At 43.1% G+C, this 26,862-nt stretch overlaps 2 protein-coding genes across 11 annotated transcripts in view; one reads left to right on the top strand and one right to left on the bottom strand.

Moving 5' to 3' along the window:
- Window positions 1-26,862, top strand: part of STAT1 (signal transducer and activator of transcription 1) — a 100,974-nt gene that overhangs the window by 18,435 nt on the left and 55,677 nt on the right. For 4 of the 6 annotated variants that reach the window (XM_032480157.1, XM_032480158.1, XM_014561016.2 and 1 more), the window contains exons 12-24: window positions 123-182; window positions 2,689-2,718; window positions 2,815-2,908; window positions 4,061-4,102; window positions 5,369-5,452; window positions 5,903-6,001; window positions 7,106-7,241; window positions 8,616-8,665; window positions 9,374-9,468; window positions 10,196-10,341; window positions 11,847-12,032; window positions 12,419-12,494; window positions 13,415-13,517. In XM_032480157.1, the coding sequence (XP_032336048.1) occupies window positions 123-182; window positions 2,689-2,718; window positions 2,815-2,908; window positions 4,061-4,102; window positions 5,369-5,452; window positions 5,903-6,001; window positions 7,106-7,241; window positions 8,616-8,665; window positions 9,374-9,468; window positions 10,196-10,341; window positions 11,847-12,032; window positions 12,419-12,494; window positions 13,415-13,517 (1,201 nt within the window). Of the gene's footprint in view, window positions 1-122; window positions 183-2,688; window positions 2,719-2,814; window positions 2,909-4,060; window positions 4,103-5,368; window positions 5,453-5,902; window positions 6,002-7,105; window positions 7,242-8,615; window positions 8,666-9,373; window positions 9,469-10,195; window positions 10,402-11,846; window positions 12,033-12,418; window positions 12,495-13,414; window positions 13,518-17,416; window positions 18,576-26,862 lie in introns of those variants that run through there. The other 2 variants (XM_006186813.3, XM_032480159.1) reach the window with 2 other exon arrangements.
- GLS (glutaminase) overlaps window positions 20,430-26,862 on the bottom strand; it is a 76,007-nt gene continuing 69,574 nt past the window's right edge. For all 5 annotated transcript variants that reach the window (XM_032480160.1, XM_032480163.1, XM_032480166.1 and 2 more), the window contains 4 exons: window positions 26,488-26,549; window positions 25,255-25,331; window positions 25,105-25,168; window positions 20,430-22,443 (listed from right to left, as the gene is read on the bottom strand). In XM_032480160.1, coding sequence (XP_032336051.1) covers window positions 22,287-22,443; window positions 25,105-25,168; window positions 25,255-25,331; window positions 26,488-26,549 — 360 coding nt within the window. In that variant the 3' untranslated portion in view covers window positions 20,430-22,286. The remainder of the gene's footprint in view (window positions 22,444-25,104; window positions 25,169-25,254; window positions 25,332-26,487; window positions 26,550-26,862) is intronic.

The following is a 26,862-nucleotide window of genomic DNA, read 5'->3' on the forward strand; positions in this document are numbered from 1 at the left end:
GGGATGTCAGTTCCATTGTTTGTAATAACCAAAAACTGGATGGGATGAGGGTTATTGAAATGGTTGTTGATAGAGAATTGGCATAGTTTTTAAAAGTAACAATGGCTTATTTTTCTTTTCAGACTGTTGGTGAAATTGCAAGAGCTGAATTATAATTTGAAGGTCAAAGTCCTATTTGATAAGTAAGATATCTTTAATATTATCTAAGATATAAGCACTATTGAAATGCTGGTTTTGTTATCCAAACATGGGCTGATACACGGGGGCTGTTTGTAAGTGATCCCAGCAAATTTAAATCAGTACCTCCTGTTCAGGATGTTGGGAGCTTCCCCTAGAGCTGGTATCAAGATGCCTGTGCATTTTTAGGCAATAAATGACCCAAAGAATGAGTGCATTTTATGCATATTTTTTTTAATGATCAAGTCTTCAGGTAGCTACCACCCCTCCTCCTAGGCCAGCCCCAGAGGAGGGGCTCTTGATCAGACTCAGTCTGAGGATCCTCCAGGTGCCGTGAGTTTGTGGCCAGTGTGGGGATGTTTCTGGTGTGAAGCTGATGGCATTTTGGGGGCCTGTGTGGAGCCTGCCAGCTTCATGCTTGTCTCTTCAGTAGGGACCCAGGAGTGGGCAGAGTCTCTTGTGGGGTTTAAATGGAGCAAGCTCATCCTGTTTTGTCCTTAGACCCTGGACCTGGACTAGCAGTGACCCAGCCACTTACATTAAGGAACAAGATGGGTTAGCTCCCGACATTCCCCTTAATGTATTTAATGCTTTCGTTGGTGTGTGTAACATACCAGTTTACTAAGTTTCAAAACCATTCATGATAATCCAGGTCATTTTCCTCTGGCTTTTTGTCTCTTTCCATTCCTATAACTGTATTCTTCTTAGTAGCATAGTCAGTGGCTTTGTCTTTCCTGCTATCATCCTTGGTTTCTCTGTGTATCAGTTATCTTTGCTGTGTAACAAATCTCCCCAAAACTTAGTGGCTTAAAAGTCAAAAACGTATTATTTTACTCTGTGGGCTGTGGGCGGTCCTTCTGGTCTGGGCTGCCTTGCTTGTCACTGAGTGGTCTAGCATAGCCTCCTTACAAGTCTGAGGTCTCAGCTGGGATAACTGGGCCCTTCTCAAGGGGGCTCTCAGAGAATCTGGCCTGGGCTTTCTCATGTGACAACAGCATTCCAAGTGGGTAAGAGCAGCAGTGTGCTGGGCCTGGGAGCCCAGACTTGGAACTTGCACAGCTCCACGTCCCTCCATTGTGGTGGTAAAAGCAAGTCAGAGTCCCCTGAGATTCAAGGGACAGGGAAATAAATACCTTCTGTCTCTTGAAGACAGAGCTGCAGAGGGTTTGTGGCCACTGCAATTTACCACACTCTGCTTAACTCAGTCTCTCAGTTTGTTCTTGCTCTTTTGTCTTTTCTGTCCCACTTTTGAGTTTTCTTCTTAGCTTTAACAAGGTAGCTTTGTATCACACTGTTCCTTTTAATGTAAATTCTCTTTTTTTTTTTTTTGCACAACAGTGTGGATGTATTTAATGCTACTGAACTGTACATTTAAGACGGCTAAAATCATAAATTTATGTTATGTATGTTTTACCACAATTTAAAAAAAATGAGATGCCACACTGGAGAAACTCAAATTGAAGGACATTCTATAAAATACCAGAGCAGTGCTCCTCAAAACTGTCAGGAACTTCAAAGACAAGGAACATGTGAGAAACTGTTACAGACCAGAGGAGGCTGGGGTGATACAAAAAACAAATGTAATGTTGGGTCCTGGGACCGAGACAAGGATGCTGTGGGGAGGCGATGAAGTCCAAATGAAGTGTCAAGGTAGCTGAAAGTCACATACCAGTGCTGGCTTCTTGGTCGTGACAAAGGTTCCATGGTTATAAAGTGTAAATTCTTTTTTTTTTCTTTTTCTATACGGGAAAATCGGTCACTCTCATAGCTAACAGTGATTGTCTTTCACAAAACCTTGAACTTCTCATTGAGATAGAAAAGGAAGCTAACTCATTTACTGTGAGTGTGCTAACAGTCTCTAACCTTCTCCTGTGCCTAACAGATACATTATTTGTCCAGAACATGACAAAGTTATCACTGAATTTATAAAAAAATGCAAGGTCTCTCGGGATTTTAACCTCAGATTTAAAACTTCAGCTTGACAGTTTCCCCAAGTAATTGACTATTCGGGTATTTCCCTGAAAGCACTAAAACTAACAGAGAACAAAAATAAGGATCGAGCTATCACTTTAGAAGGTCCTCTAAGTTCTGTCCCTGCAGAGTGAGCAGTGTTGTCTACTGAATCCCTGGTGCTTAGCACGGCGCCTGCACGGAGTGAGCAACTGCTCAGGAAATAGTGGTACCTGAGGCTTCCGTCTGCTGAGGGTGTGCTCTGTGCTCCTAACCCACCCACTCATTTACTCCTCTCAGTAACCCGTGAGGTTGGTGCTGTTAGCACGATGTGCATATGAGAAGTGTGAGGCCCACATGGTTGATATGCCTAAGGTCACTCAGCAGTACTTGGCAGCGCCGGTATGGCTGATGGAGGGAGAGCATGAGTGAGGGAATGGGCTGAAAACCCACAGCTATAGATTTGATGTTGATTTTACACACCGACTTTTATATTTTTGTCAAAGCTCATTTCAAATTTTAAATGCACATATGTGTTATATATTCTTTTTTTTTTTGCAGAGATGTAAATGAGAGAAATACAGTAAAAGGGTATGTGAAGTCCTTTGCACCATATTTTACTATCTTCTTTCTTTGCGTGTTTAATAGTTCCAAGCGTTTTACATACTTCTGCCCTGTGTTGTCTAGATTTAGAAAGTTCAACATTCTGGGCACTCACACGAAGGTGATGAACATGGAGGAGTCCACCAATGGAAGTCTGGCGGCAGAATTCCGGCACCTGGTAGGGAGACCGGCTCCCCCTTCTTTGTTACATCTTGTCTCTCAGGACTTGCTCTACAGTAGAGTGGCGCCTTGTGCACTGTGTGATGTGGGCGGGCCCCCAGGGGAAGAGTTACTAGAGTTTGCGGCTGGCGGCTTGGGGAATGTTCATTCTTCCTCCTTATCCCAGGACTGTTCCCTGTGTGCTCTGCCAATCTCTCTCTTCCAGAGACACCTTCTTTGGGGAGCAGTGAACCCAGTAAAATACTCCATGAACCAGTGTGCACATAAGTTATCTGTATGTGGTTCCTCCAGGACTTGCTCTAGACTCTGGCAGTTTCTCAAGAGGTTGTTACTGCTCCACATCCTGACCATTCCTTCTCACCCCTCCAAGAGCGGCAGACCCCAGGGAGCTCTCAGCCCCTTCTTTACCTCCTCCTTCCTGGCATCTTGTCCACAACTGCTGGGTCTAGCCCTCTGTCTCCAGAGGAGTAGGGCCCGGGCACCAGGCAGCAGAAATCAGCAGAGGGGTTTTCAGTGGGTGGTGCCTTCTTGCCTGTCTCCAAGAAGACCCTGGGGTGGCCAGTTGTTCTGCAGATGTGTGTTGGGGGCCCTGTGTGCTCCCTGTTCAAGGCACCCTTTTTGCTGGCAACATCTTGTGAGTCAGCAAACTCACAGTTAGGAAGCTTGACCTTGTGCAAGAGCCTCGGTCCAACTTGGGAGTCGGAGGGTGTCCAGAGCTGCTCTCAGAGGCTCCACGTTGCTCGCTTAAAGCCTCAGGGATCAAAGTCCTTCTAAGAACAGTCTTTGAGGGCTGGAGTCACTGGACCTAGTCTGGGAGACTCTGCTGGGGGAAGTGGGAGACAGAGGAGCTGTGCCCTGAGTCTGGGGAGCCTGAAACGGCTAATGGAGGTGATGGGGGATGGTTCAGGAAAAGCTAGCGAGATGCCGTTCCCTGGGATCCTGCTGAGCCCGCCGTGTCCGCCTGGCATCAGGCTGCTGGGGAGAGGCGCTCCACTTGTGAACCCACACAAGGGTCGCTTCATCTCGTGATCTGCATTCTGAGAATATTTTGCCTCCTTTATTCTAAGTCCTGACTTTGGTTTGATCTGTAGATGAAAATAGCAACTTGATGATTATTGTGCTGTGTACTAAGATCCTTTCTTTTTTGTAGCAACTGAAAGAACAGAAAAATGCTGGTGCCAGAACTAATGAGGTGAGTCTCTGTCACGATTGGTCTCTGACTAGCAGACCTGTCCAGTGAGGTTGGCTCAGTGGCCCAGTAGCCCTGGTGGCTGGAGACACCTCACAGAGGGGTTCAGACCCAGCAGGGAAGAGCAGCGAATGAGCTGTGGGACGTGGTGTATCTGTGGTAATGGTGAAACACTCTGCTAGTGCTTTGTGGTTGGCAAATGATTTTGCATGTGAATTTACTGGCCCCTCACAGCCCAGTGGTGAGCTTTTGCGTTACATTTCACAGGTGAGGAAATTGGATCACAAGAAGTTTGCGGGATTTAGCTAGGGGTGCACGGGAAGTTACTGTCAGAACTGGAACTAGAGGCCAGTTTCATGACTGCCCTGCCGGACACAGTTTGTGCAGAGAGGCAGCATGTGCCCTGCCATTGCATCCCCTACTCAATGTCATCATCCTTCTATCAGTTTCCTTTTTACAGCCGGATCCTTGAAGAGTTACTGTTTACGATGAGCAGAGGACAAAATGCCTGGAGTTGCCTTGGTTTGGAACAGTTTTTGTCCTTTGTGCCTATATAGTGGGCTGTCCTTCCCCACCTCGGCCAGCAGAGGTCGTGTGGGGCAGCGCCAGGACAAGCCGAGCAGCCCTGGTTTGGATTGTTGCTGTGTTTGTGGCCTCCCAGGACTTGTTTCCTCTCCTGTAAGTGGGGATGGGAGCCACACCTCTCTGGTTCTGAGTTGTTGTGAAGCTCGTGTGAAATATTATGTTTGAAGGCACTTTGAACACTGTAACACTTCTGCCCAAACCAAGGCACTTTATGACCTGCCAGGCTTATGCAAATCAGCCCTTCCAGTAGATAATCACACCTGGAACACATGTGCACTTCAACCCACCCACCCCCAACACCCCAACCCACCCCCACCCCCGTCTGCCTCAGGTGTGCAGCTCTTGCCGGGCAGGGCAGTGCTGGGCAGAGGGGGCTGAGGATCAGGAAGCTGTAGGTCAGGAATAAACCCAGTAGACATTGCTGTTTCCCTGTCGACATTTCTTCACCTTCATCCATAATCCTTGCCAAAGTATCAGAAATTCTGTCTTTGAGAGAACACTGAGATACTCAGAATAACTACATCTAAAATAGGTTACCGAAAACTGGAATCATCTTCTGAATTGCAGCTAGTTGGGTTCATGCTTTCTGCAGCCTGTTGCAAAAAATGCTTAGGAGGCTCTTCAGAGTTGCAGGATCAGTGGATGAATCACCATATTCCTTCTGTTTCCCTTTTCTCTTTTAAGGGTCCTCTCATCGTTACTGAAGAGCTTCACTCTCTCAGTTTTGAAACCCAGCTGTGCCAGCCTGGTTTGGTCATTGACCTTGAGGTAAGACTTAACCTGTTCCAGACGTGGAGAACTTTATTTTTACTTTAAACTGTTACATGTATTTTTATTTCTCAATTTTTATTTTAGACATACTTACCTAATTGCTAAAAAAGGTGATTTTCTTTTTTCAGCCAATACTATCTTGACATTGATTTAATGGTTCAGGAAGCTAGAGAACTGAATGGAATTTCAGATACTACAAGCTAAATGTTCCAGTTGAGGTGTCCTGTTTTAATTTTTTATATGAAGCATTAAAGCTTATTTCTTAACTGAAAAGGTATATCAAAGATAAGCTACAAAGAAAAGAACGTAACTTTACATTTTCAGTTTTCAAGCGTAAAATATATGCAGATGTACAGAGAGTCCCTTGCTTAGCTGTGAGGCTGCATGGTGGTCTGAAGGTGATGTTCCTGTGATTCGGATGACTTCAAAGTCTCTGTCATCTTGTAGACGACCTCCCTGCCTGTCGTGGTGATCTCCAATGTCAGCCAGCTCCCGAGCGGCTGGGCCTCCATCCTGTGGTACAACATGCTGGTGGCAGAACCCAGGGTATGGAAAACACATCTCCTTTCATCCCAGGGGTTAACCAGAGACTGCAGGCTCTAGCTTCTGCATGTCGGGAAGAGCCCCTGAGGGCTGGGTGTTGAGGGAGAAGTGACCTAACTTGAGTGGCCTTGCCGAGGAACTGCGGAAACGCGAAGCATGTGTATGTGTTAGAAATGAGAATTAGAAACTTCCTTCCATGTGAATAAGCTCAGGAAACAGATGATTTCATATAACGTTTATTGTGAAGGAGGTCCTTTATTGTTACTCTTTTTAAAAAATGGGTACATCTGCTAAACAAGCATGCTCCTGTCTTAGAGTGTGTGTACTCACGGTTGGTTAATTATAGTCGATTCTCGTTATTTGCTGTGTTTACATTCTTTAAAGTCACTGTGAACACTGAATTAGTGAATACTGAACATTACACCTAGGGGTTAGGTTCCTGTGAGCCTCTGATTCACATCCTTTGCATCAGCTGATCAATACATAGCCTTGTTTATGTGTGTTTCTGTTTAAAGATCCCTTACCTAATATATTTGTTTTATTAACATTGTAACTCACGGCCAACAGCATTTTACTCACACCTGAAAAGAGCTTATATAGCACATGCATCCTCTCCATAAGGCACTTAGAAGCACCAGACAGCACTTCAACACTACACTTGGGGGGCATTTTAAAAATGAAATCACCAACCAGGAAACACACAAAAATGCAAAAAAAAACCACCAAACCCATGGCACTAAAAAGACCTCAAAAAAGACACTCATATAGTATGAGAGCTGAAACAGGAAGGCAGAGCATAACTTTGACCTTAACTGGAAATATACATGCCAGGCAACTCAAAGTTTTCACTGCTCTGTGCATGGGTGTGTCCACAGATGACCATGAGTACTGATTTTGAGGTTGAAGTAAATTTTAGTGAGTAGATGACTTCACAAATGTGAATCTGCAAATAATGAGAATCAACTGTATTTCTCTTCTTACACTGCGAAAACTTCTGTGTGTCACAGAGACTAGAACTGAACCTTGGCACAGACCTCATGTGTCAGTGTCCAGCTTGTGACTGATGGCTTTCCAGTAGCCCTTAGCTTCTGGGTGTTTTCTCTCTAGAATCTGTCCTTCTTCCTGAACCCACCTTGTGCACGATGGTCTCAGCTTTCAGAGGTGCTGAGCTGGCAGTTTTCTTCTGTCACCAAAAGAGGTCTCAATGTGGACCAGCTGAACATGCTGGGAGAGAAACTTCTTGGTATGAGCATATTAATTTTTTATGTATCTAAAAGTTGAAATTTATAAAAATATCTTGACTTGCTCCTTTCCCCTCTTTGCTCTCTGTTTTGCTCAAGGTTGAAGAGTGTTAAAATCTGTTGGATTTTCCATCTGCTGTTTATTATAGCTAAGTGTGAATTATGCCTCACCTTAGAAGAAGATAGAGACCTCATAAAAGATTTAAATGGATCATTTCTCCATTATCTCATATTAACATTTCTGAGCAGGGTTCCTAAGGAAAAGATTTTTGAATTATGCAAGATATATTACTTGTGGCTAAAATAAGTTCCTTTTGAGAAAGATGAAGTCTTATTAATCTTGGGGAGAAAAAAGTAAGCCCCAACATGGTAAAAGTAAGGCCGTGGGCCTCTCACTGCACAGCATACACCCAAGTCTCTTCCATCAGGTGGTCCAGGTAGAAGGAGACACTGTCCACATCAGGAGGGTGCCTGTGACCAGCAGTTTGCCTGATGGGCAGGGTCCAGGTCATGATAGAGAATTTCCTTTCAGGAGCTAACATCATGGATTTTACTAGTCTTCCACACTGAGCAAATCTAAGACCTGCTGGTCCCAAAGTCAGATCTTCAGTGAATGGGAGTATCTGAACTATTTCTTTAAGAATCCACGGGCACCTTTTTCCAGTTTTACCTTCTGTATAGCACACTGCATGAACTGCAAACACCTGCAGGCTTTTCCTAACCAAACGGCCTTCTCTTGGCCAGATGCCTGTCACAGTGGGGGTCCCGTGCTCTTTCATAAAAATGTAAGAGATCTCCTTACTCCATTCCCTTATTTGGTGAGAATTAAGACAGGTGTCTCTCCTGCCTGGAATGGCTTACTTGTGATTCTCTGTGAAGGGAGATGGTGGCTCACCACCTCTACGGCCTTGGCCACTTCAATTTGTGTAGCTGCGAACCCCTAGTATCCCTTCCCCTCTCTCATTTCTCCCACTTGGCTTTTGCTTTGCATCAGCCTGCCTGAACCCATGTCCTGATTGGAGGAGGGCTGAGAGAAATGCCTAATTAATGTCTAAAATAAGCTTGTAAAGTCAATTGTCAGTTAAATAGATCACCTAGGGGTGATCTTGGTCTTAGTTTGAACATGGGAGAAACCTCCGTAGGGTCAGTGGGAGAGGAGACTGCTAAGGAGGGAGAGGGAGGCAGTGGGAAATGATGCAGCACAGGGAGGGACCAAACGGAGGCCTCTCCCGAGAGTGCAAGTCATTAGCATCAGTGAATCTGAGACTGTCAGCCTTGCACGTGCAACCTTCCCTTGTAGAGTGTCGGGCAGCCATCCAGCCAGAGCTTCAGAATCAACGTCCATTTCCTGAGAAAGCTTATTTTTGTTTGTTTAGGTCCCAGTGCGGTCCCCGACGGTCTTATCCCATGGACGCGGTTCTGTAAGGTGAGTGCTGTCTGGGCTTTGTACTGAGTTCTTCCCACTCTCCGGAGGTGGCCGTGTTTCTCGCCGCGGTGCTGACTGCACTGTGTGCTGACTTTGGCCTGTTCCTCTCGCCCACGGAGCCCCGAGGGCAAGCTGTTTACTTTCCTCCGCAGAAGGCTAGTCTCCAAGTGTGAGTCTGACAGGAAGCACCTGCCTGTGTGATAACATTCTCTCGTATCTGAAGCCAGTCTTGTGTTTGCCCATGCCGGCCCCTGGCCTGGCGGCGTTTCAGTCCCAGCCCCGAGTTGTGTGTGCTGTGTGCCGGGGTGACCGGCCTGTGGGGCCACGCCAGCTTCCCCGAGCCTGCTCAGGCAGCGGGGCCGGCCGTGGGTAGCAGTCAGACCCCCGGGGTCACCAGACAGTGCTGACAGGCTTGCACTACCGGGTTTTACCAGCACGAAGGCAGGCAGCCTGTGTTCCGTGATTCACCCTGGAGGTCATTCCCTGGCTGGGTCGCTACTGTTTGGAAAGGGAAGCAGAGCCCGGCTCAGGAAACGGAGAGCTTGGTGTCTGAGCGCCGATAAGAGCGGAGAGACTGCTCTTGGGGGGGCAGGGCTAGCTTTGGCAGCTGGGCAGTCTTTGCAAACTAAAATCTGATGGGGGGAGGAGGCGTACACATCACTATTTAGGATTTCTTGGTTCCTAATGTGTGCATTTGTATACTTGCAGGAAAATATAAATGATAAAAATTTTCCTTTCTGGCTTTGGATCGAAAGCATCCTTGAACTCATTAAAAAACACCTGCTCTCTCTCTGGAATGATGGGTAAGGGCCGCTGAGAGATGTATATTTTTTTGATAGATGTATTTTTGAAACATATGTTGAGCACATGCTCCCTTACTGCAAGGCTGGCCTGACCCAGACAGACTTGTGTGTGTCTCACAGAAACAGGTGCTTATAGGCTGTCCCTTCAGAGATTCATGATAGCGGGCCCTGATAAGATTAAACTTACACTTTCGTAGTATATGTACATGCGTTTTTAAAGCTAAATTAAAAAACCCTTAGTGTCATTCATGCATCCAACAAAAATTTCTTGAGCACTTACTTATTGCCACCAAGAAAGGAGGAAAAAACTTTAACTTGGTAAATTGTTTCTGTCTTATTCCCAGGATTAGTTGATGTTTCAGCAAGTCTAGAACATGAAAATAGATTGTCTGAGCCTTCTTCACTGTAAAGGATGCATAAATTCAGACATTTTTATGACCTTTGAAATCACCAAGTGAAAATGAAAGGCTCATTACTCCAGCGAATATTTATTGATGATCAGTAGCATCCTGCTGGCACCATGTTAATGAGCTTTTCTGGGGACTTCAACATATATATGTATGAGTGAAACGCTTCCTGAAGTGTCAGTTAGATAGATTTTAAAGCATCTAATGTAGTCAATACATTTTTCTCTGATGTTCTTTTGCCAAGTTGCAGGTCGTCTTGATTTGTAAGTTAACGTGAACATGACAGTCATGACTGAACGTCAGTCCTTTTCCACATCCAGGTGTATCGTGGGCTTTATCAGCAAGGAGCGAGAGCGGGCGCTGCTGAAGGACCAGCAGCCGGGGACGTTCCTGCTGCGGTTCAGTGAGAGCTGCCGGGAAGGGGCCATCACGTTCACGTGGGTGGAGCGGTCCCAGAATGGAGGCGGTAAGCCAGGGCGCCTCTACACACACTGATTCAGGACATGAAAGTCCTTCATCGCTGCAGGTCAGCTCATAGAGATAGTGAGATTTGACATAAAACTGCAGCCCATGTACTTACCCCCAGCTGAGCCTCCCAGATAGGCTCTGATACATGACCATGAATATCGGGGATGCACTGCCTGCAATATACTGTGTAAATGACGGTTTTTAAAAGACAAGGCCAAATTCTTTCCCTTTTGTCAGGTTGGTTACTTGTAGATGAAGGATGAGTCGGTATGACCGGCAACTGGTTCGTAGGAAATCCAGTCGTGCACAGGTGTGAGCTTCCAGACCCATGGAGGGGAGTCCCACGAGGATGTGCAGAGATGAGGGCAGGCTTTGTGAGCGGGGTCCTTGGACTGGGTACAGCCCTCCACCTGCCTTCACGTAGGGCAGGTGCATGTCTGTCTGGGTTATAGTTTGGGTTTCTGTTTAACCAAGTGCATCCATGGCAAGACAATTCTGAAAACCTTATCCTTTATGAGACAGGTTTCTGAGGGTGAGGCTGAACAGCAGAGATGAGAAAATGATAAAGCCAAACCGGTTACTTTTCCCTGTTGCTTCTAGTTTGCTCTGTTTGAAGGATTGGAGGGAAAATGAATTTGTTCAATGACTTATGCTTTTCAGTGGGAAGATGCAAAAAGATGGGAGACTTTTCTAGTTCTATTTATTTTCTTTTTCTGGTAAAAAAAAAAAAGGGAGTGGGGGAGCCGGGATTAGAGCCCTCTTTTTTTCTTCTCCCTGGCAGTTCTTTCCTGCACTTGCTGAGAGGTGGAGCTGGCAAACTGGGCCTACGTGCAAACCACTGGCAGCTGAGAAGTTTAAGGGGGGCAGCACTGGCTACAACGCTTTAGTCCGAAATTCTAGGGCAGGGTCCCCAGAGCACCAGACAGCAGCCTCTGGAGTGTCTGTCCCCAAAAGTGAGACCCTGGATCTGCTGGGAAGCAGGATTCAAATGGAGTCTGGGACTTAGACCAGGAGTGAATTTAAACTGGTGTTTTACGTTAAGGATTAGAGAAAGAGATAGCAAAGTGTCTTTTTTGTTGTTTAAAAATTGCTTTCCGTGTATTGTCATCATTTATTTTCATTTTTCTGTGTGAAAAGAAAAACAAAGTGAGCTTATCTTCTAGTAACTTAATCTGTGGCTTGAGCCAAGATGACCCAGTTAGTAATTAGCTATTTTAAAGGTGGTTAATACATTTCTTTTGGCCAGATTTACAAATTTAAGTAATGACAATTGCAGTATTATTCAGAGTAATGACTGCCTTTATTTTTCCTGTTTTGAAGAAAGGATTATAATTTGCTTAGAAGTAAAGCAGGCTGCTCTCTGTGCTGTAACTCCTAGGTTGTGGTTCGCTCTTACCAGGTTCTCTCAAGTCCAGAAGCTCTGCAATGTTTGCAATGTTTTGTTTCAAGCCTCCATTGTTTTCGGATAGTCTGTGGGACTCACTGTGCTTTTCTTCTTTCTAGAACCCTACTTCCACGCGGTTGAACCGTACACAAAGAAAGAACTTTCTGCTGTTACCTTCCCTGATATTATTCGCAATTACAAGGTCATGGCCGCTGAAAATATTCCAGAGAATCCCCTGAAGTATCTGTATCCCAATATTGATAAAGACCATGCCTTTGGAAAGTACTACTCCAGGCCAAAGGAAGGTACGTGGGCCAGCGAGCCCCCATGGCCCTGATGTCAATAGCACAGCCCAGTCATTGCTGTGGTTGTGTTCTTGTTCCATCGTTGTCCAGAGGTTTGCAGGAGACAGGGTTTAATTCCACACGCTGTACGTCTACACGCAGATATAACTTCCGTAGGATTTGAAGCCTCTGAAAAAGAACCCTTTGATTAAGCTTGGGTTCTGTGCTAAATGCCCCTCCCCTTTTCTTCTGATTGTTTCTGCATTCACGCCACAACTCCAGGTGACCCAGGCAGGGGGGCTGACCTGACTGCCAGGAAAGGCAGTACAGTCTTGATCAAAGACGAAGCTGGTTGTTCTTGTGTCATTTCTTCTCATGGAATGTGCACACGATGTGTTTGCTTCTAGCCCCAGAACCTATGGAACTTGATGGCCCCAAAGGAACAGGATACATCAAGACGGAGCTGATCTCTGTGTCTGAAGTGTAAGTGAACAGAGAAGAGTGCCATGTTTAAAGGCCCCACACCAGCCGCGCTCCCGGCTGGGGCCTGTTGAAGATGCTCGTTCTTTGCTTTTCCGTGGTAATGGCTGCAGCCACCGTCACAGCTGGACTTGCTGGAAGGATCCTAATTAGAGACCCCGGTGTCACCGCCAGTCAGCGTTTTACTGCCTTTATTGAAAAACGAGAAAAACCCCCAAAGCCCCCCAAAATCCAAAAAAAACCCGAAGTTGTATTTAAGGTATCTAAGTTCTCCCCAAACTGATACTTTGAAAACTTGTAAATAAAATGAACAAAAATTGATCAGAGTGGGAAAGCAGTTCTTTTTGATCTAGAAGAGGCCAGAGTAATGATTGAGATACATTTTTTTTTCCACTTTCTTTGATTTTGTTGTTTCATTTTGTAAAAGGTAGAAAAAAAAATTGGAAAAGTCAATGTCAGTTATTTGGCCAGCAGCACTGTCTTGGGGTGAATGGATGTAGCCTTCATGTAAAAACACTCTGGAGCAGCTTTATCTGCATACACACCTCAAGGTAGGGATGAGGGACTCCCCAGACATTTCCCTGCTGCTTCTCGGGCCAGGGTCAGCCTCCAGGTGTTGTCATCGCAGGTGATGTGCTGCAAACTCTCGCACCCAGGTTTACACAGTCAGAGGCGGCCCAGGGTACAGACTGGCTGTTCTTGCTCACGTCTCTGGAGTCCAGTGTGTTTCCCAAGGGACTGGGCTGGGGACGTGAACCTCTGTGACCTGTGTTTTTTCAAATGTATTTTACAAGTGTACGCACTTACCTGAAGTCAAAATCTGAAGTGATGCTTCAGTCACAGGTCAAAGATGAAATGACTGTTTGCACCCCTGCTTTCATAGTGTAGATGTTAATATTTCCTGTTTCTTTCTCCCGTTTTAGTCACCCTTCTCGACTTCAGACCACAGACAACCTTCTCCCCATGTCTCCCGAGGAGTTTGACGAGGTGTCTCGGATCGTGGGCTCTGTAGAATTCGACACCATGGTGAGTAGAACGCGGGGCTGCTCGCAGCGCCAGCTGAGCGTCTGCTCTCCGAAGCAGGGGGACGCCTGGCAGACCTGGGCGGCTGCTGGCTGTTGGAAGGAGCCGCTCACGGAGCCCAGAAGGGTGTTTTTTAGATTAGCTGTGACAGCTGGAGCTGGCTGTGTTTAAACAAGCTACATCATCACCAGGATTTGTAATCCTGGCATTCAGCACCTTCCAAAAAATAATGACATTTCAAATATTTGAAAGTGCCCCCTCTGCCTTTGAAAGTTGTTCTTGTAGAAATCTCATATATTGAGGAACTAAGATTTCACTGGTAAGAAAACATTTTCCTTTGGCCTGTTGTCTTAGTGCGTGTCTGGGTGAAGAGGTGTTACTTTTAGGAAGGAAGGAGGCTAATGCTTGGTAGTTACAATCACTGTAATGACTTGGCCAGTCACAGTGAAACACTTTCACCTGCTTTGTGTTGGAGGCTAATTTGCACCGCCAGCACCTGGAGCTGTGAAGGGCTTGCCAAGAGTAAAAAGTTCAAGGAGTGAAACAGATAATGAGTGTCTTGATAGGAATGGGGACAGGGTTGCCCATGAAAGAGCACATCTTCCTTTGGGAGAATATTTTTCAGTACGTCAAGCGGTATCATCTGCCTTCAAAGCAAAATCTTCCCTCTTACAGATTTTTCTTTGATTGGCTGGATTTTTGCTGTTGCTAATTAATTTTAAGCTCTTTTCCATAAGAAGCTCTTCCCATTTATTTTTAAAAATTTGTTTAATGTTTTTAAAAAAGAAAAAACCTTTCTGAGTCATGACTGGCCTTTCTTCATCACCATGTACCCGGTGCCTGGCGCAGACGGTGCGCACGGTCATGAGGGGGACAGGCGGGGAGGGCGAGGGTGGGGGCAGAGGGCGCCGCTCTTCTGACATTTGGGGTCACACATCCCTGCGTTCGGGGAATGCATTTGTGTGGCATCACTAATGTCTGCTTAGAGTCAAGTTTCTGGTGTGTAACCTTTCTCTGCATCCTTTTTCCTCACCTGAAGAAGTACAGGCTAAAATTTAGAGACTGCTTTCTTACACCTTCCTCATTGTTGTGGCTGAAAAAATCACTTAGAAAAATGCTTAGGTAGTGTCATAGCAAAACAGCTCAGTGCCTGTGGGCAAGTGAAAAATGAACCTCCTGTCTTTGTAAGGTTGCATTCTCCCAACTCTGCTCTAAAGTGCTTTGTAAGCCTGACATTAAAATGGAATAAATGTCAAGCTCTATTCTGAAAATGTAAGATAGATGGACGGAACCAGACAAGGGGAGTGGCTTTCTACGCCTCCTTTGTTGTTCCTGAGCAAGTTACATCGTCATCATGATCACCACCACCATTAATAGGTGACACCTTTAAAGCACCTACTGTGTGCCAGGGACTCCATGAGTAGTAACTTGGTCCACACAACCTTCTGAGTTAGGTATTACTGTTGTTCCCACTTGGTGGATGTGGAAAAAGAGACTCCTCAAAGCTACGAAACTTGACTAAGGTCAAGTGGATAGTAAATGAGGGAACGAATATTTGAATCCACCTGGGGTGTCTCTAGAGTGCATGCCCTCGTCCACTCTCCTGGGGTGCCTCCCACAGAAAGCTGGTCTCCGGTTCATCAAGACCTGCACCCCAGAGAAGCTGCTTGCACTTGACTGAATATGTGTTATTCTGGTTTATTAAGACGAAGGCAGTGTCGCCTTCAGGTGAGAGGCCTGTGTTTGGGATTTGGAAACCAGAGCTCCAACTCTGTCATTACCATCATTCCTTGTGACCTTGAGAAGCTAAGATGGATTAGCGCCCTCCATCTGTGCAGCAGTGTGACTCTCTCCCTGTGCTCGTGGAGCGATACTGGGAGAGCAGCCTGGTTACTCTAAATAAATGCCCGGAAATGGTTTTGTGGCTCTGGATCCCCCGTCCCCCAGAGCCATCCATTCCATTCCAGATGATTTCATTCGTTTCATTTGTAGAATAAATCTATTTTACACACACGCACATGCACACACACACAAATCTCCAGATTAAGCCCGGAGAAGAATTAAGGGCTAAAGCAGGCTGTAATATAGGCACAGCCGTGGATAGACAGAAAAAAAGTTGTATTAGTCTCCAAATGGGGTGGACTCCTCCTTGCCTGTCTCAAATTATCCTCAACCTTGGCCCTGATTTCCTTTCAGCATCCACTCTTGGAGTTAGGGCATATGCTCTGAAACAGACCTTTCATGGAGCTGGCGGTTTCAGCCACGTCTGGAGTTTGCAGGCTCCAGCCGGGGTGGGGGCGTGGGGCACCAGGCCGAGGCGGGGTGCTGCCTCGGGAGCAGGAGGACCGCAGGCTCCTGAGAGACAGAGCACCAGTGTTCACTGTAGCTGACTCCAGTATTTATTTAGTCTGGATTTCCTGTGTAGTCAACTTTCCTCTGGGACTACATGAGAACCAGTCTGCTCTCCTAGAGGCCTCTGGACAAAGCTGATGATTATAGTAGGAACATTTATTAACTGTCTGCTATTTCCCATCTCCTATACTAGTTATTCTACATATGGTGTCTGATTTAGTCCTTTCAGTAGATGTGTCTGCTCGGGACTGAGCCTTCTCTGACTAGAGGAGGATTTAGAGATTGGGATTTAGAAAGGTTAAGTATGTCTTGGTCACACAGCTCGTAAGAGACAGTGACAGGATTTGAACCTGAGTTTGTGTGCTCTCTCTCGCTCTCTCTCTTTCTCTCCCCACTCCCCCACTAAAGAGGGTGATCTCTAAAGAGAAAATATCATTTTTACATATTTTCACTGTCAGCCAGATTGAAACAAGGGCAAAACCTTCAATGTACTTTTTTAATCCAAAATATTTCCCTAAAAGCCTACTATGTACCACCAGCCACTATTGAGTACTTGGGATTAAAAAAAAAAAATGACTCGGTTCTCAAGAGACTTGTAGCTGTGTTGCAGTTGGTATTTGGGGGCTGGTGAATCTCAACTGTGGGGCCGGCCTACGCATCGTAGAACGTGTGGCAGCATCCCTGACCTCTGCTCACTAGATGCCAGGATCACCCCCCACACACACCCGGGCATGACAATCAAAAACGTCTTCATTTTTGGACAGTCACAAACTGGTCAGGAGCCCCTGATGTTTTTTGCTTTTTTTTTTTTTTTTTTTTTTTTTTTTGGTGTAGGGGAGGTTATTAGGTCTATTAATTTATTATGAGTTTTTGTTTGTTTTTTAATGCAGGTTCTGGGGGGTGAACTCAGGACCTCATGCACGCTAAGCGTGAGCCGCTTGAGCTATGCCCTCCCCCCGGGAGCACCTGATCTTGAGATAGGAAGGTGGTGTCAGGCTGGTGTCCTTTGGAGGAGCTATTCACTGCCTCCAAGGGGCCCTGTTCCAGGCAACCGGGCAGGAGTCACTGCTGAGGGAGGTGGAGGGGTTCCTAATTGTTCTGCGTCTCTAGCCTGTACCTGAAACACATTCATTTATTGCTCCTATTGAGTGGCCTTTAAGGAAAATTCGTCATTTCCCCCACATCCGTCTCCCTCTGGCGTGCAGCTCAGCATTGCCTCACCCTTGTTTTGTATGAGCCGATTTGCCACGTTGCTCTGTCCCCAGACTTGCATAACAGTAAAAAGCTTTATGCAGCCTGGATGAATTCACAGAGTTAAGCCAGCAGGCTGCAGAGTAATAATCCATCAGCTTAGGTGATATAAAAGGTCTCGCTTAGTCCAGGAGAAAGGACAGCGCTTGCTGAAGGCCCTCTAATTCCAGAGTTGTTTTTTGCTGTGGGACGTTGTCTTTCTACTCCTCCACGGTAGAACACACAAGTAATGTTGAATATGTGAGTCTGCATTTCACAAGATCAGTGTATAAACGTAACCACATTTTATCTTTTTACAGATGAATGCAGTATAGAGCATGAACTTTTCTCATCTTCTCTGGCGACATTTTTCCTTCCCACCTGTGATTCCCTCCTGCTACTCTGTTCCTTCACGTCCTGTATTTCTAGGGAAATGAAAGAAAGGCCAACAAATTCGCCGCAACCTGTTGTTAGCAAATGGATTTTTCCCTAATTCAGAAACATCTGTTACCCTGAAGGGCTTCATGCATCTTTTTGAAGGTAAAATTGAGAGGCCCTCTCCAAAGAGTGGGTTTTACAAATGAAAAACATCCAGATACACCAGAAACATCAGGATAGAGTGAGAGTCCTTTGGGAAAGGTGGGAAGTTTAGCAGCATCCAGCAAATGCCATACAGAGTCAGTGCCCACTTGTTCCAGGCGGTGGTCACACGGTTATATAGGCAACTTCTAGATGCAGGATTGGAGTATTTCTGTTCTGGAGAATTCTTATTTGTTCTCTCTGCTTTAAATATGGCTGGAAGTTTTCCAGGGGTTTACCTATGAAATAGTACAAAGTTAAGCTTATATAGAATTATATCCCTTCTTTATCAAAGGTAGCCATCCTGTATCTGGGCAGGGGATAAGAGTTGCGTTCTTTATTTTATTGTGTCTTCCACACTGGCCATTGGAAGCAGAATACAAATTCTCACTCTTGGGAGAGTTAGCTTTTCTGTCTGTTACGGCTTTTTGATGCTGGCTAATATCAATAGAAGGAAGTAAACTTTCTTAATTCATGAGTAGTGTTTTCCGTTTAAACTTTAATATCCAAAGGTGAATGTATTCTGCCTTCATCAATGGTCACTAGTAAATGAAATTGTCTCCACAGTTCTGTCAAGGGAGCCAGACTAGTAATAGCTCTTTGAAGGCAAATCCTGTTATTTTTCAAAAAGTTGAAATTAATCATAGATGTAGACAGACTCAGAAATTTAATGCATGTTTCTTAAATGGGTTCACTTTATTGTTATTCACTGGTATTTAGTCTTAGTCATAAAACTGTCAAGTTGAGAAGAAAAAAGAGTAACTGACAAATCATTAAAACCAGAAATTATGAGAATCCAATAGTTTGAAAACTCATCCTATGTAACCATGTTAAGAATTGCATATTTTTCACTGATAAATGTGTTTCTCTCACAAATACACTGCAAATGGTTCCACTGTGCTTTTTCTCTCTTGTGCTTTTTCTAGACCCTTTTTTGGACTGGATGTTGTTTGTGAAGTGTGTTGTGTTACTTCCCTCCTCCCTTCATTAGCGCGGACATAAAAAAGGCATTTAGGGAGTGCGTTTGACAGGGTTCTTCTAGATAATTTTCTCAGACTGCTATCTGCAGCTGCATCTTATTTTTCTGCTGTCACCACCACAGTCATACTGTGTAAATACTGTATTTTTCTGGTAGGGATAAAGTTCTCTTGAAGTCTATTTTAAAATTAAAGTTAAAGTATATGTATTACATTAAATATAATATGCACATGGTACTTTCCTTGGTACTAAACACAAATTAAATCCTCCTCTCAGTTTTTACATAAGATGACTGACTTGAACCTCCCTGAGTTTGAGTTGATTTTTTAAGTTTGAAATAATGAAGGAACAAGACAACAGTTAGAAAAATTGTTTCCGATTGCTAATAACTATTTGGTGTATCTTTGCCCTCTAAGAATGCTTTGACATAGTTTTATTTTATTACAACAGCCAAGAGAACTTTGTTTACTTTTAAAAAAGTATAGTCTCTTATAAATAATATTTTGGTGTAAAGATTTTAAAAGTTACTCGCATTATGTGTAGGTTTGATGTTTTTCTCATCTTTTCTTATGATTAAACATAAAAATACATCAGTCCTTATTTTTAAATAAGATTAATGCCATTTTCCTAAGTGTTGCCCTTTCTTACCCAGATTAAGATAAGTCAGTGGAAGAGCTCATAGAGGAAACATTGTTGGAACAAGCTATACTGAGTACCATGAAAAGCAAATGAACAAAAGTCCTTTGGTCTTGGTGACCACAGCTGCCTCCAAATGCAGAAATAATCTGGCATTTATTTTAAGTGAATTTCAGTACTGCTAATATAAGGTTTTAATTTTAAAATACATGTAAAATGGGACTCTATCTTGTCTCCACAGCAGCGTCTAAAATCCACACCTCATTGAGGAGGTGAGATATTACTAAGAAATTATGCACCCACAACAAAAAGCTGCCGTTTTTTCTCTGAATGTTGTAAGCTAGAAAGCCGTGAGTCTCATCTTAATCACTGTGTCCCACTGGATACCTTGTGTAGTGGTACCTGGCCCACAGTAGGCATCAGAAACGCCTAGACGTAGTTCCTGTGTTCATGGAGCTCCCAACCCAGTGATGTAAGAGAAAACCTTAGTTGTTTAAAAAAATTCATTTTTCACAGGTCTTTTTTCTTGATACATGTATTTATTAAGCTGTAAAAAGCAACACTACCTAATTTCATTTAAAATAAATATTTTCCAATTTCAGAATACTTACAACTTATAATTTTAAGATTAGATTCACTTTGGGAGGTTCTGGAAGCAAATACATTCATAGCTGTACAATCCCCAGGAAGAATCTAAATCCAGCATCAGGTCATTCAGTCCCTGCCAGGCAGACAACAGCATCAAATGGTCGATAGCTTATCCAGCTCTGCAGCTAAAGGGCAGTGTGGGGCAGCAGTGGGGTACAGCACAGTACACTCAGAGATGAGGTCATTAGAAATGAGGCCAGCAAAAACAACAATGTATACAAAGCTTTAAATAAACACACTGTGTAGAGCTCTCATGATACAGAAAAAGCACATACGATCCTAAAGGCAAAACAAAAAGATCTTTGGAGTATATTGATGACAGCAGTTAACAGCATAGTTAAAAGCATTTAAATCAACAGCAAACAGCCAGAGCAGGAACCAGTGTACAGTGATAAGTAACCTCATGAGTAAATAAGGGCACATTTAACTAAACCACAAAGATTTCACAAAATAGTTTTGATCTGGGAAAAGATGAAACTCTTTGTTCCCAAATAATAGTTAAAACCTCTTTTAATTAGAAAAAAGCCTCAAAATCATTGGTAATCTTCAAGCCACATAATTGAACCATCTTAATGTTTCCTTTAAATCACACCAAACAAGCTGCTGTTTGAGCAGTTATTTTCATTGATTTCAGTCAGAGAATGTCTATCCCATAATATCTTTGGAGAGAACGCTGTTCCTCTGCAGGATTTTGCAAACACTACCTGTCTGCATGGCTTGATAGATCCCACCCACCACATTCCCCACAGAAGCACACACACGGGAATGGCTTCGTGCCTGATGCAGCTCAGTTAAGGAACGCTGTGGTTCCACCAAAGGAGGCGCTGGCCAGGTAATAAGAGGGTGGTGGCTGAAGCCACTGATTGAGACCAGAAGCAATAATCAAGACACTTGGAGGCTGTTAGAGTGGGAAAGGGCTATTAGGCAATGATAAAGCTTGGAAGCAGCAGTGTGTGCTGATAGAAAAGAGGGGAAAAGAAAGGTATTGTCTATATTAATGTAACAACCAGCATTCATGTAGTAGAGGATTCTGCTCATTTCACTAAACACAGCTTCAAAGAAGTCCATTTGTATGTGTTTGTATATGTGCTTAATATCAGAAACCCTCATTCACCCCTGTACCTTGGAGGTATGATAGAATAAAGTTTATGTGCAGTTCCTTCCCCAAGACAAATGATGGGTCTTGATTTAAAATGAAATGGCCTTTCCTTATTATTAAACTGTAAAGTCCACCAAAAATAAACAGTAGAGAATCAAAAGAAAACTGACTGGGTCATCTAGTGAACAAATATCTTGATGCAGACTTTTAATGACAGGTTTAAAAACAAGTGCTATTTGTAGCAGTTCCCATACTTTCATAGTCACTTTGGTAGCTTGGAGCACTTCTGAATTTCTCTTTATCCTGAAAGCTGAAAAATGTCTTCTTAAAGAGCTGCAGTAGCACATCCCTTCTTTTTTACTGGCTGATGAATTTGACTAATTTGTACTTAGTAATCTGTCTCTGGTTCATCTTCTGTAGACACATGGCATAGTTACAGCTAGGATGCCAGATACATGAGGCATTTTCTGATTTGTCGTGGAAAACGTGAAAACTGCATAGACTGCCAGCACCACTTTCCCAGCGAAAGGAAAGAGGCAAATAGCTCAGTGTCTGGGAAGAGAGGTTGGGCTAAGGGGATATAGAAAAAGGAAATTTTTTCAAAAGTATTATAACTACATTCACACCTATGTTTTGGTCACCAAACATATCTTAAACAGATTCCCTGATAAAGTCTAATCAGAACTGGTCAATCTACTAACAGTTGTTAACTATTATAATTTTTAGAGTCACATCATGAAGCTAGGATGATGGGAGACATTTTACACACATAACCGTTAAGTGCATATAGTTGTTAAAACATTCAAACTAAATCTCTATTTGAAGTCATGAAAATCACACTATTTTGCTTCTAAAGGCAACCTTGACCCATTTGGACAGATTGTACAACAGAGTTTAATTTATAAATGCATATCAGCAGATCATCACCATAAGTTGAAAATTCACAAAATAGACAAAAATAAATCATGAGGACCACACAGTTAAGCTAGCATTGGTAACTATTTCTTTTACATCAGATTATACAATGCACGAGGTAAATATTGCTCACATTATGGAGGGAGATTGTTTTATTTCTATTTTGTCCCAAAGAGATCAGATTTGTCCTGTGCACATAATGAAGAAAACTCCAGTAACACTGATACGACAAATGTTGTAAATATACATCACTACCAGATAGAAATACACATGTTCTTCGTAATCATTTTCCACAATTAAATAGGTAAGTGATTTAAATCTTGGGCTTACGACCATTATAGCAATCCATCAAGATTCTTATGGACGGTCTGATTTTCCTTTCCATTGTCGGAATCTCCTTGAGGCGTGTACTGAACTTGGTATTCCTGCAGGATTTTAAATACGTCATGGTGGCCAAAGTGCAGCGCTTCATCCATGGGAGTGTTATTCCACCTAAGCAAGTAGCATAGCATGGACTACGTCATTAGGTAATTTCTGTACAAAGGTGATAGTCCAGCATTCTTAGATTTTAAATGCAGGTTAAAGGGCCATTCAGATTTAGCTGCTTAATATTGAAGAAATGCAGAAAGGGATTTATAATCCAAAAAGTGGTCTTTGGAGACAACTTGGGATATGAGGAGGAAGGGAACCCTATCTTCTAGAAAAGGATCCTGTTCACATTATGTAAGTGCTTATGGAGGGAAAGTCCTAGTGTTGACAGATAGGATAGAGTCCTCGAGTATTCCTGAATTTTAACTTCATGAAAAGCCCAAAGGATCTCTCTTTAAGTAAAATGTTTGAAGAAAATTCAGCTCTGTAACATCCATCACCCTAGCCTTTGATAGAAAATTTGTGTTCCTTTTGGTGCAAAAGCACAATAAATCTCACAAGCCTGGAAATGAGCAGGATCTCATTAGGCTCAGATATACATTGGAGGAGCAAGACGGGCCCCAGGGGAAGTGACATTTTCCTCCTCTCTGGGAAGGACTGGACTCCCGTGGTCAGGCAGACCACCGCACAACCAGAAGAACTACCTACATAGGCAGTGTGCTTCTGGGCTGTGCTTTTTAGAGTCATACAGATGAAGACTGAAGATAAGAAGAAACAAAGAGTTTCCAGCAGTGGTTAGTCACCTTATTAGCCTCTTGAAAGAGGAGACAGCACTGTGTAACTCAGAACCCAAGTAAATGACCTAGTAAGTCTATGAGTTCTCTAGTATGTCACAAGCTATTAAGCTTCTCATCGCGTCCTCTCTCTACTTATGTCACTTAACTTCATAGCCACCAGGCTCCCTGACTCCATTTTTTCACATGCCACGATCACCAGCTGCAGGTTCTCCTCCTTTCCATTTCTTCTTTTCTTTCCAACTTTGTCCTTAACTTTTTACCTTCTCAATGGGGTGATGATGGGGAACTGAAAGGTCTTTTTAAAATAGTCTCATTTGGAAAATATTGTTGAATTAAGTTTGGTAACCAGTTCTCAATTTTTAAAATCAGGTAAGTAACATATTACATGCATCTTTGTGCTTCTCAAAAAACAGCTGAATTTTTTAAAGTTGCCTTTTACTTCTATACTGGCCTTCATTAAGTTAGGGAGTTGGTGGCCTGAAACCAGGAGGTGGGGGGACTTTTCATTCATCTACAGCATATAATTATCTGTCTTCCTGGAAAACTGAATGTTAACTGCAAGTTACTTTCTTTTTTTAAACAACTTTTCTTTTCCATGAAATAATGCAAAATATCAACTCTAAAGAATATACTAAATTTGCTCAAGCCTCTTTTACAGTTTGAGGTAACAATGATTCTACGAATTAGAGAAAAGAGATGTCTTGGTCTAGCTTACATTCAAGTTAGTTACTAAGCTAACTTTTGCCTCTCAGATGGGTACTTCTACTTCCACCCTCCTGGAGGCCAATTCAGGGCAAAACCAAAACAAAATATTTTGATCCTTAAACATGCAAGGCACAGTAGATATTTTGAGCCTATGTTAAATAGTATTTTACTTGGGATTACAGACACAGGGGAAAGGAGGAATGACTCTCTTCAGTTTCTTGCTCTAGAAAGAGCTGGTATGGGTATTAATTACATTTGGGGGTAAAACAGAGGATTGTCACCATAACATGAGGTTTTAAAATATTGCCAATAAAGGTCATGATTTTAGGTAATCATAGTGTAGCTACACTTAAAAAATTGCTAATAATTTTCAGACAGTGATGTTATAACTTTTCTGCATTTCTTGCAAGCTGAGCTAAGAACACTCAAACCTCTAATTTAAAAAACAGTAAAACATGAGAACAAAGATCTAATAGCTAGAGAATAATCAACTTGCTCCAAACTTAATACAGTCCTCAAACAGCCAATTCAAACTCCTAATCATACATATTAAACCTCTCCCATCAAGTATTTTTTCTACTATTCTTCTAAACCTTTATATTCTCCTGCCTCACTGACTCATCCAGTTATGTAACGTGCAAGTGTATGTACATACGAAGCTGCACCCTGACTCCTCCCTCGAACATCCACCTTGTGAGCAGCATTTACTGCGGGATGAATGTCAGTTTGCCATGTGCCCAGGAGGGAGAGGAAGGAGCAGAACATATCCAGGCAGACTTTTCCCACTCTAGATAGAGTGCCCTTCTCTTCCTGCCACACCCTCATCTCTCCCTCAGGGTCCTGATTAAAATTCAGCTTCCATGAGGCTTTCTAAAACTGACTCCAAATACAGGAATTTCAACAAACCCCAATATATTCATTTTAGAGTTCTGTAACAGTAATCTCCTTACACATTTTTAATATGGTCCTATAAGTGTTTATCTTGTCTACTCTGTGTAGTCAAAAGCCCCATGAAGACAAAATTCCCATTTCATCTTTCCATACACCAAGAATTGTTTTCTTCATTCAGTGTGTTGACTGACAGACTAACCTGGAAAACTTGTAAGTGAAAGAACTTCCTCAGGTAAGAAATAGGATATGGGAGAGAGAATGATCTACCGAGCAGAAACAAGGTTTTGTTTGTTGCCTGTATAAGGCACCACAGCAAGTTTAAGAATGTCTCCAATATACAGAGTGGAGTTAAATATTCTAGCCTTGTGTTAGAAAGTAACATAGCACTCACCTGTCCTTGGGGAAAGGATTTACTTTGCAGGCTTCCAGCAAAAATTTAACAACTTCAACATGACCTACATCCAAAACAGAAACAAGCATATTTTAGTACTGAGTAGAAATTAAGTCTGAAAAAACAATAGATGAGTGGTTCATATATTACCCTCTGCAGCAGCCACGTGGAGAGCTGTTCTAGAATCATAGTCTCGCTGTTCCATGTCCATGGCTGACAAAGCAAATCTGAAAATTTGTAAGCATAGCTATTCATTATATAAACTTAATTCACACTTGCAACATTTACCCCATCGGTTCAACCTAAGGTCCTGTGAGACAGGCTGCCATTCTTCACCAGGCTACTGGGAACTGGAGACCCTATTCAACCAGTACACAGGTGTCTTGAGTAAATGCCACTTCACTTCACTGCTCTTCCTTAGCTTTGCTCTTTCTGGGAAAGAGGAATCATGCACCATCTCTCACAGAATTAAGCTTCATTATATTATTGTCCAAAACTCAAGAATAGTGGCACAACTACACCGTTTGTAACTCAGATGGGCAAGAAACTAATACCTATATAAGAAACTAATACCTATATTAAAATTGAATGTTTTCACTGAGACGCTCATTCTTTCACATTTTACAGTCTACGGTTTACAAGTTTTTTTCATTTTAAAGTGCACATTTTTATTGAGATAAAACTGACATCATGTTAGTTTAAGGTGTACAACGTGTTGGCTTGATACATTGATATATTGCAAGATGATTACCACTGCAGCGTTAGCAAACATCTCTCTCACTCATGTCACATAAATATCATTTCTTTTTTTTGTTACGAGAACTAAGAGCTAGTCTCTTAGCAGCTTTGATGTTTATAATACAGTACTGTTGATACAAGTACTAATCAACTTTAAAACAAAGGTGGAGATAAAGCATAGATATTTTTGCAGCTTAAAGTTCAGTTGTAACTCTATAGAAGAGACCTATGTTAACCATACAGTAGTACTACGTGACCTTCCCAACCCTGGTATCTACAGAACACCAAATGCCCCTATTTGCCCATCCCCCCTCACCTCCAAACATGGAGAGTGGCAGGTAGATGGGGGTTGAGGAGGCATTGTCCAAATTCCAGTAAAACACTAACACTAATTAGCCAGACTAGCTGAATAGTTACTGCTTGGGAAAACAGAGGACTGGGCTTTCATAGGAGGTTGTTTCCAGAGGAAAAGGAAAGACTGTGCAACAAGACTATGGCACTGAAAGTGGCCACTTAATATAAATTTGTTTGGACCATTTTTATTAGAGGGAAATGGAAGTGAGATTTTAGCCCTAAAATGGCCCTTTGCCCAGAAGCAACTTCATAAACATCTAAACCATGTGCTAACACACTCTGTAAACGTACCTTCGAAGTGCAGACACATCTCCAGTATATGCAGCAAACAAAAGGTTTATCACTGACTTAACCTGTGAAGAAAAGAAAGTTCAGGCATCCACAGGGGAAAATAAATACACAGAATGTACACTTGTCACCGGTAAGTGATTTCCACGTGCTTTAAACACTTCAGCTGGCTCACACACAGAAAGTTATCATAAATTCACTGCTGTAACCAAAATAGAGGATTAGGAGGGGAAATTCAACAATAAGGATACATGAGGGAAGGAATGGAATGAATGTATCAATTGGCACCAAAGAATGGAAACTTGTGACCTGTGAAACACACATAGTTGGGGCAACTGAAAATTGTTTGGAACTTTCCTCACTTAGTATGTGAGCCGT

The sequence above is a fragment of the Camelus ferus genome, chromosome 5, assembly GCF_009834535.1.
Source record: "Camelus ferus isolate YT-003-E chromosome 5, BCGSAC_Cfer_1.0, whole genome shotgun sequence".
NCBI classification, from domain to species: Eukaryota; Metazoa; Chordata; class Mammalia; order Artiodactyla; family Camelidae; genus Camelus; species Camelus ferus.